The sequence below is a fragment of the Dendroctonus ponderosae genome, unplaced genomic scaffold (genome assembly GCF_020466585.1).
Source record: "Dendroctonus ponderosae isolate FM_Combo_2020 unplaced genomic scaffold, Dpon_F_20191213v2 Dpon_F_20191213_1, whole genome shotgun sequence".
NCBI classification, from domain to species: domain Eukaryota; kingdom Metazoa; phylum Arthropoda; class Insecta; order Coleoptera; family Curculionidae; genus Dendroctonus; species Dendroctonus ponderosae.
Window position 1 is genome coordinate 18,887,631 of NW_026017110.1, and position 14,407 is coordinate 18,902,037.

Consider the following 14,407-nt stretch of genomic DNA (forward strand, 5'->3'; position numbering starts at 1 on the left):
ATACCCCATAAGACAATGAGATGAAATGTTCCCTAATATAAAAAGACCTGAAGTCATAACGGATTCGCAGTTCTCTATAACCAGTTGCAAAATTAAACTTGAAGAAAATGACTACATGTATCCAAAGTGAAATTAACCAGTGGGTTGCCGATACCTTCAAAGAGAATCAATTCAAAGACCTCAGTGCTGAAATAGTTGGAACTTCAGAACAGGGCGAAGGGTACCTAGGAAATATAACTTTTGCCAAAGTCACAGGTGTACCATTTTCTGGAAAAGCCAAAGAATTTCACGTAGTTATTAAATCGGAAAAACGAGGGGATGGCACCACAAATCTGTCTCCAGTCCAACTGGCCTATGAAAGGGAAAACTTCTTCTACGATAAAGCAGTTCCCGCTTTCCAAGAAATTGAGAAAAAATATGGAATCAATATAACTCAGCAATTATTCCCGAAGTGTTTTAGTACCCTTTCCTACGAAGATCAGCAATTGATCGTATTGCAAAACCTGAAGTCTTTAGATTTTGAGCTTTACGACAGACACCAGCCCTTCGATATGGAGCATTTGAAAGTCACTCTTTCAAACTATGGGAAATTTCACGCTTTGAGTTTAGCATATCGGGAGCACAAACCTAAGGAATTTAAGGAGCTATTTAGTGGACTGCCATGTGCGATGAAAAATATTATCGAACTGACGAAAAATTCAGTAGATGCAGCTGAAAAGTGTCTGTACATGATGCTAGAGGAAAATCAAAAGTTTAAGGCAGCTGAAAAACTGAAAGAGCTGCTTCCGGATGGAGTCACCGCAAAAATTCAACAAATGTTAAGAATTCAAGAGCATGAAGAGAATGCGGTTTTAGTGCATGGAGATTGCTGGAATAATAATTATATGTTCAAATATCCGGTAAGTCAATTGGGCAGTCAACACTCATTGATTAATACAAAAAAAAACGATTATTCAAATTAATCAATCAATACACCGCTATTTTTATATAATTTTACAAATAAACATGTTAATTTTTCAAATAGAAAAATGTATCTTTTTTCAACATATAAATAATTGTTTGATAATTTTAGAAGCAAGAGAAGACACTACCGGAATCGGTAAAATTCTTGGATTTCCAAGTAACCAAGCTGAGCTCACCAGTAATGGACCTATCATATCACATTTATGCAACGGCTTCAGAAAAAGAACTTGCCCAGTTGAAGGAATTGCTTCAAATCTATTACTCGTCATTATCCAGTATGCTGAAAAAATTGGGGTGCGATCCCGAAAAAGTATTTCCTTATGAAGAACTAATCAGGCAATGGAAAAAATATTCGTGTTTTGGTTTTGCGATGTCGTCGTTTGTCTTACAAATTGTTTTATTGGAGAAAGAAGACACCATTGATATCGAAGCAATGGGGGGAGAAAATGTAACGGCAAACATGCTAAAATCGAATAATTCGTTAAATAAGATATACTCAAGGCTGAGTGCTCTAGTTGAGCACTATCTTGAATTTGACGATTTTTAAGTCGAATATGCCAGCAACATTGTGATTAAATAACAAATCCAATAGTTTGATTTGTTATGGGTAACGCACACGTGAGGTGATTGGTTTTTTATTTTGCTCATAAGGTTACGTTTTTTGCTAAATTAGATTTATAATGTTTAAATAGTTTATACTGTTCTAGTTGAAAATTACTACTCAGGGAACTCATTAAAAAAATAAATTAACTCATAAAATGACGAAAGTTGTCAAATTTGTATATACATACAAATCGGGCGATATCTGGTAAAATTGTGTATCCAGAAAAACTGTCAAAATCAAAGCAACTTGAATAGATATTGGTGAGAATTACTCGAAATGCAAGAGGAAGAATAGTTGAACATGAATAGTTGAATGTTATGTTTATACTTTAAATAATATAAATCCGATGGATTTCTAATAGGCGTCTAGTTGTCTTAGATTTTACACTCATTTTTATTGTTTTATGTAATATATTTACCAAGATTACACTTGAAATACGTTGTTTTTTTATTACGTTTAATGCTTTAAAAATATAATTGGTAACAAAAGTATCTGTTGAGATTGTAGATTTAAAAGCTCAATTTATTCAGAGATTAGTACGTTTAAATTGAATCATTTCTAGCGCTCTAAGACATCGTATAGACAAAATTGATAATTTTTAGTAAAAACTAAGTATTATAATACGCACATCATAGTCTTTGCGCGTGGGTTAGCAGGTTAAACCAGATAACAGAGATAATAAAAATCATCATATTTAACAGCATTGTAAAGGTTTAAGAATTAATAAAGAGAATAACTAATATGCAATCAAATAAGATCAACTAGTCTATTTATCACATGGTTTTTAAATGCGCATTTATTTTCTATGTTTTACAAAAATGATAAGTACCGTTAATTTATCCACTAGATGGATGAAGAAGTAGTTGTTCATTTATTTCCGATAAATAACTTTTTTTAAATTATGTAAAGTTTTAAACAATTTATTTTATTTAATTAATATAACATTAAGCCATTGATTGTCACATATCTTATTGCGAAATCATTGGAGACACAGTTTCCGCTTTCTTACCACTGGATAGAGAATTGCAAACACCATTTATTAAGTGAAGCAGTAGCTGAAAAAATGCGAAATTAAAGTGCAAGTTTAGGACAAAAATTCAAGCTTTTTTGCTCGTATCTCAGGAACGGCTTAAGCTAAAGCGCTTATTTTGACACCATTGGATAGCGCACTAAATATTGCATACACGCATGCACGACGCAAACCCCCCAAGTAGCAAATCTTGAGAGTGTATACACAAAAATACAACATTTCAAGAAAACTATTATTTTTTCGCAAATTCGACTCATGGCGCCGATTTTTGTGTCGTATCTCAAAAAGTATTTTAGCTATATCGCCCGTTCTTTTACCACTCGATAGAGTATTAGAGGCTCTACTCAGTCAATAGAGTCAGTGAGCTCTACTGATTTTTTTACTAAAAAAGTAAAATTTGAATATTACATTTAAATGCAAGGTGAGGCAAAAATGTCATCCATTACGCCATATCGCAAATACAGATTGAGATAGAGCCGCATTTCTGCGCCAATGAATACTAAATAACTAAATATCTCATTTAAGACGTGTAAAAGTTCAACATTTCAATATATCTACTTGTTGCGCGGTTGTTTTTTAAAGTGCCAACTCGACTCAAACATTCTCCCGGTTTTCGCCGGATCTCAAGAACTATTTGAGCTTTTTTCCACCATTCGAGAGCGAATTAGAGAGCTGATTCACGACGCAGAACTTCAATAGAGACATGTAGTAGAGACTAATGGCAAGTATTACACAAGAAGTGAAATTTCAATGCCATATAACTACCTGCAAGATTAGGCCAATATTTCATACTTTACGCCGCCCTTTTGTTCATTTCTGAGGAACAGATCAAGTTAGAACGATAATTTCTGTGCAACGCGGCCCACAACTGAATAGTAAATTTTTGTAAGTTTACATAAGTAAAGCTTCTCTTGGAAAGTATTAACAACTTGTGATGTTGGCCCAAACAAAACTTCACTTTTTATCACTTATCCAGAACCTTGATATCCACCGAATCTACCAATAGAGGGAGAATAAAAACTGTTGTTAGGAAATAAGGTCAGTTTTGACACAAAGAGCAGACACAAAGTTAATGCCAAAGTTTCATATATTCCGCCACGTTTTTCCTCAGTGATCATACAGATTCTTCAAAAATTGTACAATAATAACAATATCATCAGGATGCGTAAAACTCGACTTCTCGCTTACAGTTTTGTTTGTATGTTTAGCAGCTTGACTTCACATATACATGCAACAGGAAACAGAAAGAAGTAGAATTAGATGGTTCCAATATACAGATTTTTACATCTAATTCATTTGTCACCACAATTTTTTATTTCCTCCGTCCATTTTTATGTTTTTTTTAATTTTATGTCCAAAACATATTAAATCCTGTTAGGGCAATTTTAAATGCAGTTAAAAACTAAAGCTTATAATAATATAAGTTCAGCAGTAAAACATATAAAGTAGAAAAAATGTCTCAACTGTGAATGTTTCACTGTGATTGAATATTTGCCTATATTGCAATGAACCACATAAACCGTAGTGTATTGATTATCTCAATCCTAACTATTTCAGGGATAAATTCAATTATTCCATTCCAGAGAAACTGTGTTGAAAAGCCTTTCTGTTGTGAACCAAATTAGCAAAACTCCAGCAAAGACTTCACCCCGATAAAGGGCCTGAATGAATGAATGAATAGCTCAATTAAACCTGTAATTAAATAATTAATACAAAGGCTTTCCATTAAGCAATTTTACACTAATAAATGTAAAGAGAATTATGACAAATGCACAAACAATGGAACAATCAGAATGATTTTAAGCTGGATTTCCCATAGAATTGTATTCATATTTGGAGAAGTTTCGGACAATAGACTAAACGAATAGGTAGTATGAAATTAGTTGCGTAATTCCATTATTATCAAAATATGGAATAATTGCCGGTTAAATTGATAATGGCAATGTTGTTTACTGGCTGTTTATTATTAAGTTCCTGGATTTAATAGCCGGTTATTTTTTCGAGAGTCAAATTAGACAATGCAAAGCATTCATTACTATCAAAACTGGTGTATTAAGTTTTGCGTTTTGAAACATCACAAATTCATTATGAGGTAAGAGATATATATCGGGTTCTCCAAAAAGGAAAATATATATTCCACGCATTTAAAATAAAACCAATTTTTAAATTCAAAATCAATTATGCTACAGAAATTGTGGAATTTGTTTTTATGACGATAGTGTGAGATGCTGAAAAAGTCCACATTTTTTTTGCTGATCGTATTAACGTCAATTGAAGATAAACAACTAAGTGCTACTAAGTGTGGTTAATTTAAAAAATGACCCCTACGCTTAAACTATATATGTATATTGAGATGTTGCCGACATAATTTGGTCGCAAGTTAATGAATTCGGGACAATAAAATGTGTTTGTTAACTACTGAAAAATGCAAGCTTTTTAAATTTGGTGGCCACAGTAGTTTTGATAAAAAGAATATGAAAGCTTTTCTTAAACCGAAAAGATGCAATTGAGAAGAGGAAGCAGCTTTCTCATTAAAAGACTGAGACTGACACACATCGACTCAGAAATCTCATTTGAATTACCTTATTGTCATTTTTCTCAAAAAGTTTTGGCGTTGATTAATTTTATTTTGTCAGCTCAGCATAACAAGAAGAATAAAGCATTACAGTATGGATTTACTTCATGAATTGACACGTTGATAATTCAGATCCTTTAGTTGAAGTGTGAAGATGGATATACTTCTAACTTACTACTAACCACTTAATACAGTTGTACTTAGAATTGTGGATTGGCTTCAAACTTTCATTAAATTTAAATGGAATTTTTTATAAAACGTCCTAAAGATTTATTGGATATTTCAATATATGAAAATAAAGTTTCAAAACGTATAGATGGTAAAAAATTCATAAAATAAATAATTAGCGGGTAAGCGCAAGGTGATTCAAGGGGGTTTAAGGAGTACAGGAGAAATAGTAAAAACACTAATTCTTCTTAAAAACGGAAATATTTGCACACAACTAGATCAGAAGATACTCAACAACTTTTTCAAGGCAAGCTGTGTCGATAACATTACTGATTGCTTCTTAAATATGTGTAAACGGTACCTCAAACAGCATTGGTTAAATCTAGAAACTCAGTTTTTGTAATATCAACATTGTCAACGAGGATTATTTCTTTTATTGTCACCATAATAGGTTGATGTAAACATTACTATGTTCAACTGGGAAAGTGCCAGTTGTTGTGCAGTGCTCCGGTTATTTCTGAAGGGTTCCGCTGCAATTACCTTAAATGCCTGTTCCTCTGGGTCTGGAACACCTCTTGGTCGTTCATTATCTGCCTCAATTCCTCAGCTAATCCAGTGCACCTAGCCCTTGTCGTGTTGATGTATTATATTCAGTTCTTTTCTGTACTAGTAATAGTCTGAAAATGTAAAAAAGGTTTTCATTTCACTACATTTCAAGAGACTAACAAGACGGCTGACTGTTCAAATGTTCAACAGAATTCAACTGCAACTATCAGGAATAGAGACATGAATATACTTGTTTCAACTCTAGTTTTGTCGGAACACTGGGAGGATGTATATGACTCACTTTTTCATTTAATACTTCTCAGTAAAATATCACATTAAAAATGTTGCTTTGATGAGCAACAACAAAGTTGCCTTTTGTAGAATTGCAGACTAACTTGAGGAGATTTGAATGCTGTTCCATGTCCTTTAGCAGGAGGCAACAGACAAGTTTTTTGCTTAAACTCCCTATCGATTTGTAATTAGTTGAGTGCAAGCGGACAGGTGGAAAATTTAAAAATAAACATTCGCGTAGCAGCATCGCTTGTGGAAATTAAGGCAATTAAGTACTCGTTGGCAGCCGCTGGTCAATATGGTGCCACTGTGATTGATTTCATAAAGCCGACGTCCAGTGCTAATTTATCAACTAAAACTGAGTTCAGAATCCAATTTAATTACGCCGCATGGCATGCCATCTGATTCGCACAGTTAGTAGTTAATGCGATGCTTGCTTTGTTTGCAGTTACAGAGTTACGATGGAACTTCGGATCGAGCGTGTTGCAACTGCTCTATTTACGTTTAAATTAAATTTTTTGGAGGGACTTGTTTCGATCTTCGTTCTAGTTTCATTTACAATACTCCCTTTGAAGCTTTCCGCGATTTATTTCTCATTTTGCTGCCAGGCAGAGTTTTTCCTTATGGGCAGAAATGGTTTGATTGTCGAAACTTGGATTGCCCAAAATTCAGCCGGTAGATCCAAATGAATTCTTTACAGATTTTTGCATTACTAAATTAACAAAATGCTTCAAATCAACTGCTAAACTTTGCTTGTTTCTGTATAAAGTTTACTTCAAACTGTTATATTTGTAGCCCGTTTGTCTAATCGTATTTTATATTTTTCTCAAAATCTAACCAGGAAACTCCTGAGCTTAAGAAGTCATTTAAAAAAATATGTTGATGAGTTTATAAATCTTTAAAAATTACATATTTTTTATTCTGTAAACTAAATAATAACATTTGAACATGTTTCATCTTTCAGTTGAATAAAGTCCAAACTGATACAAATATGCCCATCAATCGCATGAAGACATTTGATAGACGGTTCGAACTAGTTCCGTTTTACGACCATTAATACAAAAGAAAACGAAAACTATTTTCATTTATTATATTCTAGTAAGATGTCGAATATACATAATTTTCTGTTTTTCCTTTAGACTTCTTCGAAGGACTCGTATTTTCGACGAAGGAAAAGTATTTTCTTTTTTCTAAATTACTAAATTAAATTAACCTAAATTAAATTAAATTAACTAACAAAAAATATGCAATATTTTCGTGAGCTCTTCACTTCGATTAGCGTTAGGCTTCAGTCAAACAGATATATTTTTATCAGGCCGAGCTCTTATATTCAATGGGATCCATTCTCACTTTTAAAGTAATTAAGGTTAAAACTTAGAAAAGTTTTCTGATTCACTAGATTAATTAACATTCTTTTACGACCGTTAAACATAAATGATTCTATCGAACATTTCGAACTTTGATAACCTAGATTTGTAAGAACTTGCGAAATTTAAAATTCGGTTTTGACGACATCAGCAAATATAACAATGGCAAAAAACAGTAATTTCTTTAAGTCTCATAATAAAACTATCGATGAAAGCGTTAGAAAGTCGGTGCTTTTGAAGTTATGTAAAGGCAATTGTTTCTTAGTCTTGGGTCCTTAAAAAATCATACAAACGGTTGAAATCAACGTGTAAGTAATTCAGCACAGAATCATTATATTCTTAGAGACAATTTATTGAAATGTTAACAAATAATTTAATTTTTTTATTAAGGAAATTCATTTTGTTTGGATAAAATAAACGGCTATTCGACGCACAAAGCGTCCAAATCTTCCCTTACGGCTCTTCAATTAATGAGTTAAAAACTTTAGATTAAAGAATAAACAGGCTAACTTTATTTATCAAACGTTGAATTCGTTTTTCCTTTTAAATGTAAAGTTGAAAAAAGGTAATAAAAGTGTTTCTTAGAAGACTTGCTTTAGTCCATTTCACTGAACCTGCCAAGTTCTACCAGTTTACTGATTCAACTTCTAAGTGCTCGTATTAGTAACAACATTTTTCGCTAATACTGTTTCGGTAAACCATAAACGATTGCAACACATATTCAAAGTATAATCGATGAGAAAAACGCACTAAATTTGATTACAATGAACATAACACAAATAAAGACAATAAAACACTTAAACGACTAGCATTAATTAAATTAACACCCGATCACAATAAATTATGACCCGTGTGTATTTTATATCGAGGCCCCCCAACCCCAAAACGTAAATTAACAGATTTTACTGTTATTCTATCTACGCATCTAATTGCATTTGGCTGCCGATGCCCAAACCATTTATTGCTATAATTAAGGCCGACGATAATAATGCAGCAAAATTTGCCATACTAAATTAGGGATTGAAGGCAAACGGAGCGTCACTATCCCGCATTATTTCAATATGCAGATTGTTAATTAAATCTGCTCAAAGGCATATTTACATGACAGCAATCTGTCTAAAACATAGCTGAGCTGGCCGCCGCCGTTTTAATTATGTTGTGTAACCGTGCGTAATTTCATTAATATAAAACACAAATATCCTCTCTCTTAAATAGGGAATTATTCGGTTTGCAGTAAACACTGTTGTTGGTAGACATACGTTTTATTGAAATTAAACTTTCTTATTAAGAAGCATTAGCTCCTTATTCATAAAGCACCGGCTGAATCACTATGCATGTAAATACAGTATTTTTCATAACGTAGAATCAGAGGTAAATACATTGATAATGATTTATTACTAAAAACCTTTTTAAAAATACGCGACGTAATCAAACTGTTGCAGTTCAATAACGTTCATTACGCGATCAAGACCAAGATTACAAGTACGAATACAAGTAAGAACAAGACCATGTTTTGTGAGAACAAGACCTTTTTGCACCATTTTTCACACTTTCACACTACTTTCGATGAACGCTGGCTCACATTTAATTATATTCGGCGACGGAAATCAGCTTGGGATTTCCTGAAAAAATCGGAAACCGCAAGTTGATCGTTTGTCTGTAAAGCAGTGGCAAAAATCTCGACTAAAACGGGGTTCTTGCAAGTTGAAGCAACTTATTTATATTTAGTTTTAAAGCATTAGACTCTGGATCAAAATAAGACATGTGTAAAAAAGGGTTTTTAAAATGTATTTCTATAATTACAAAATAAATAAATAAAAAAATAATCACCAATACTGAGAGGGTTCCTTGTGTATCAAACGATAATTTCAGTAACGCCAGTGCGACTGGAACTGAAATATCAACAGAAAATGTGCTAAAATTCAAAATAATTAGAAATATGCAAATTGACAAAAAATATTCGAATTCAAAGAGCAAATTTAGGAAGTTTTCAAAATAATCGGAAAATTTAGGATGAGTGCATTATGCAAACCAATGAAAAATACATTAAATGAAATGTAAATAAAATATTGGAACACATTTGATTAAAAATGTCATTTAAGTGCAAATAATAAAAATGCTACCCAAAATCTGTTTCCTTCAGGCTAAACAAAAATTAAAGATTATAATTTTCTTGAGCTAAAAATTGATAAAAATAGGGAGATGCAGATTGAACAGGTAGTAGAGATTCTTTATGCGGATTCCAAACTTTGAAGAAAATTTTAAGAACAGGGTCCCATGAACGTTCGTTCGTTCGTTTTCCGATACTAAAAAATTTTTGTGAATGAAACTAAGGTACACGTATAAATATCTTAAAAACACCTACGTTGGTAATTCTGTTGACTGTTAATTATCCTGTTTGTAATGCTATTTGTCTAATATACGCGGCGGGGAAAATGCTTTAAGTCAAATATAAAAATTAAAATATCTACAGCTTAAATTTTGTTGTACTTTTGCTGGAATATGAAAAGTATACTAATAAACTTTAATTTTGATTGTACGTATTTTCGAAAAATTCGCGTTTTTAATTAACCTTTTATAAAACGATCATCAACACGGAAATCAAATGTCAAATAGGCTGATGGGGTTTCAAAATGCGGTTCCAAAAGGAACATCTTGCTTTTTAAATTTTTCATTAAAATTGCAGAATGGTGATGATAGTAGAAATGGTTATGATATATAATGATTTCCTTTAAATTAACTACTTAAAATTACTCCTTAGAAGTAACTACTTAAAGAACAAAAAACTAACCGTTCGAAAAAAAGCCTTTAAGTCGACAAACGGCTGCAGCTGGTGCGAACTGTGCACAACTGTTTCTGTTTTATGAGACGGTTCCAAAAAGAACGGTTTAAGTCGGTCAACGGCTGCAGCTGGATAGATCGCTCGACGGTGTCCGAAGTGCGCACTGCTATTTCGGTTTTATCAGACGGTTCCAAAAACAACCGATTCAATCGGCTAGCTGTAACTACGGTTTTAGATTACACGTTTGAAACACTGTTATTTTAGCGGTTTCGTTAAATACCGACCATCCCTGGCCGTTATACCGCTATGCCATTAGGATGTACTGCTAACACATTAAAAACTATATATATTTAAATATTACTATGGCATATTACACTATTTGTCAACCAATTGGCTACATTGCACTGCGATTGACGATTAGACTACCTTTTTTTCGTTTCTCGTTTCCGAAAGCGCGTCGTAATATCGTCTTGGCTCAAGACCACTTAAAAAGTTCGCAAAACCCAAATTACCACAGTAATAAAGTTAAGTTTTCTGTCGCTTTAACGTTGCGAGCAACAGTACTTGCCACAGTAGACTGCTTTACCAGCTAATTTATCATATGATATTTAAGATGTGGCTTTGCCATTTTTTAAAAATCGGTTTAAAAATTGGCAAAAATCGGACGTTAGGGCGATTGAAGTGGAAACTTCAGCGCTGTTAACCACATGAGCCGTCTATAGGGAGTGAAAGGTTCAAGGTGCTACTTGCTCTAAACGGAAAGTTATGAATTTTGAATTTTGAGTTGAAATTGGTTATTTTTAAATAAAAGCGTGCAGTTGAGCAAAAGTGCGAATTTTCCGTCGCTCTTAAAATTGCAATGAAAGTGAACCATTAAAAAATCACTGCATATTTTGCGATTGGTTTACTTTAATTCTGGTAGATCTGCTAAAAATTGTGCAGCCTCCTACAATAGATCGAGCTCAAAAAATTTTTACGTTTCAAGACAATTGAACAAACGATTGATCGGAGAGCAAGTATTTAATTTAGCCTTCAAAAGTCGCCCCTTGAACGGCGATGTTTGTTTATCTCTACCCGAGAAAGCAACTTTGTTTACACTAAAGATCCTAACCAGTTCGATCGCGGACTGGAAAAGCAAAAAACTGAAATCGAACAGCAAGCAATACGATGAGTCACCCAAAGGGCCAGCGAGCGAAACGATTCTATCATTATCTAAGTTATGTAGCTCGGTGAGTTTCTTCATGTGATAAACACTTTAATTTCGCATGAGTTTTATCGGAAAGGTTGTCTATTATGGGTAAAGGACTAAATCGGTCGTCGGTTCTTTATTCATAAACGGGCTAAAAGTACTACCTTAGTGCCATGTAGGCACCAACGGTTGATCATCTTGCCGGTTCAATGCTGAGTGTAATCTACATTTATTTTCAACATTGTGTGTCTGTGAAGTGTGAGTGTAAGTTTAATGGATAACGGAGGGCAAGTTTGCAAAAAGCAGGTAAGCATTATTCTCTATTATCTATAAACCCTTAACTTCAACTGAGTTGAGTTTTCGTAAAAGATTTAAAGTTTTATTCAGTTTTTGTTTCCAATTAAATCACTGAGGTTTCCACTAACTTTATTTGATTATACAATTTTTTTTTTCAGGTAGTATAATGCAGCTTTCGGTAAGTTTAGCATTACTTTTACCGTGAGTTATCCTGGCCAACATATTTAGATTTTGCGCTGTTTTTCCAATTTTTTTTTAACCAACATACATACATGTATGTATCATGCATAAGTATATCTTTCGCACAGGTGATCAAATCACCTGTTTGTTAAGCGAATTATTTTTGCCTAAACGATTCGTATTAGGGATTTTCAGGGGCTAAGATCTGTCCGAATAATTGCATTTTTTATTGTTTATTGCTGTTTATTGCATTATTGGAAGATAGCACGTTAAAACGTTGCCTGTGATCCTGGCCAAATCATTTAGGTTTCGGGTTAGTTTTTCCAAATTTATCAATTTCATCAAATTATTTTTTGCTGAACGATTGCTGCTAGGGATTTTCAGGGGCTGGGATGCGTCCGAATAATTGCATTTTTATTGTTTATTGCTATTTATTGTTTATTGCATTGTTGGAGGATAGCACGTTAAAACGTTGTTTGTGATCCTGGCCAAACCATTTACATTTCGGACCGTTTTTTTCCAAATTTCAAAATTTAAACAAATTTACAAACTGCTTATTGGGTATTGAGCCTTAAAAATGGTTTTCTTTGAAAAAGATAAAATTTCCTCACGTCTTTACTTAATTACAGATTGATAAATAGTGCTCCTATTTCGCAATAAGAACGAATTATTTATCAAAACGCTATCAAGAACTATCACCTAGAGGGTATCCTGCGGCACACTTAAACTCAAGCTACAAGAGAAAAGTCCAATTAGTAAAAAAATTAATTTGAAAAATTACCTTGACGTTTCGATAACCATTTTCTACTATCGTTAGAATCAAAAGAATTTAAATGAACCTAAAAAAAGTATGATAATAAATTGTGTGACAATAGTAAGATAATACAATATGTAAAAATTCGGTCGGATAATTCCTCAGGGCAAATTGTCATCAATTATGTGACTTTGAATTCATCTCGTTGTTTAAACTAATAAAGGTAATGTTAATTATTAATTGTGGTGTAATTTTATTTTTGGTGTATGTTTCTCTGATCTACTTCAGATTTTAGCATAGCTAATCATATATGACTTAAATTAAAGGAACATGAAGCAACGCAATTATTTTGATTTAGTAAAATTACTGCGCTTTCTTTAATTTAACGTTTCCTTGTAGATGGTTCCTTTGCTAAAATTGTAGAATTATTTCACATAATTTTGTGGCAATTATCAAATGCATATTAACAAATATGTGATTTTTTATATTTCCTGTTTTTTATGTATGATTGGTGTTCTTTGATTATTTTGTGTAATGGTCTTGAGGTTTCTCCTATATGTAATTTATTGCATTCGCAAGGAATTTTATAAATTACAGTTTTTGTACTTTCAATTTTGTCATGAGGTTTTGTAACTGAAATTTTGCTTCTAATTGTATTTTCAGTTTTAATGATAGTCTTAATATAAATTTGTTTACTTACTCGGATAATTTGATCTCAAAGTCCTGGAATAAAAAGGTTTGTAATCGGCTTATTCTGATTTTGCATTGCTTGTAAGAATTCAATTTCGTTAAAGCATTTTTGAATTAAATAATTTGGATAATTATTGAAATTTAAAATGTCTTTTATGAATGGTTTTTCTTTGGAAAAATTAGATTAATTACAAATTATTTTTACTCTATCATATAAACTTTTTACGATACCTTTTTTAACCATTATGGGGTTATTTTAGTTAAAATTCAAATACCGGTTAATATGAGTAGGTTCTCTATAGACCAAAGTTTCGAAATTGTTTAAATTTTTCTGAATCAGTATATCGAGAAAAAGAATTTGGTGATTTTGTTCTTTTTCAATAGTGAATTTATTTATGGGTTCTTTATTGTTCAGATAAGATTAAAAATCAAAAAGCTTTTGTTCGTCATGATTGTAAATGGTGAATACGTCATCAATATAACGCCACCAAATTATTGGTTTAAATTTGTGATGTTTTATGAAAGTTGATTCAACATTTTCCATAAATAAATTACTGGAAAAAGGTGATTGTGGCAACCCCAGGGTCATTCCAAAATTTTGTTGATAAAAATTATCATTGTATTGAAAATAAGTTGACTTTACACACATTGTTAAATGTTCAATAACGATGTTAATGCTTAGTTGTGTGCGTTCTTTAAGATTGAAGTTATTTTCTAATTTTTGCTTGAAATATTTATATTATAATAGACTATATTATATATATTCAAAAATATCATCGAGCAAAAATTTTAAAATGACGAATCTTAAAGAACGCACTCAACTAAGCATTACCATCATTTTTTAACTTTTAACAATATGTGTAAAATCAATTTATTTTCAATGCAATGACAATTTTATCAACAAAATTATCATTGTATTGAAATAAGTTGACTTTACACACATTGTCAAAGGTTCAATAACGATGTTAATG

The 14,407-nt window shown here is 32.3% G+C and overlaps 1 protein-coding gene and 1 long non-coding RNA gene across 2 annotated transcripts in view; one reads left to right on the forward strand and one right to left on the reverse strand.

Annotated features, from left to right (window-relative positions):
* The first annotated feature begins 44 nt into the window (after positions 1 to 44).
* LOC109533289 lies at positions 45 to 2,533 on the forward strand. Its single transcript, XM_019898577.2, has 2 exons — positions 45 to 899; positions 1,073 to 2,533. The coding sequence occupies exons 1-2, from the start codon at positions 108 to 110 to the stop codon at positions 1,508 to 1,510; spliced, it is 1,230 nt and encodes a 409-aa protein (XP_019754136.2). The 5' UTR covers positions 45 to 107; the 3' UTR covers positions 1,511 to 2,533.
* A 3,221-nt stretch (positions 2,534 to 5,754) lies between these two features.
* The window catches only part of LOC125503037, a 14,808-nt gene continuing 6,155 nt past the window's right edge, over positions 5,755 to 14,407 (reverse strand). Inside the window, exon 2 of the long non-coding RNA XR_007280662.1 lies at positions 5,755 to 6,017. This is a non-coding gene — a long non-coding RNA (uncharacterized LOC125503037). The remainder of the gene's footprint in view (positions 6,018 to 14,407) is intronic.

Bases quoted from the DNA above. Each gene is read 5' to 3' on its own strand.
- LOC109533289 (XM_019898577.2), top strand. From the start codon at position 108: ATGACTACATGTATCCAAAGTGAAATTAACCAGTGGGTTGCCGATACC. The intron at 900-1,072 runs GTAAGTCAATTG...TGATAATTTTAG, and splicing joins ATTATATGTTCAAATATCCG to AAGCAAGAGAAGACACTACC.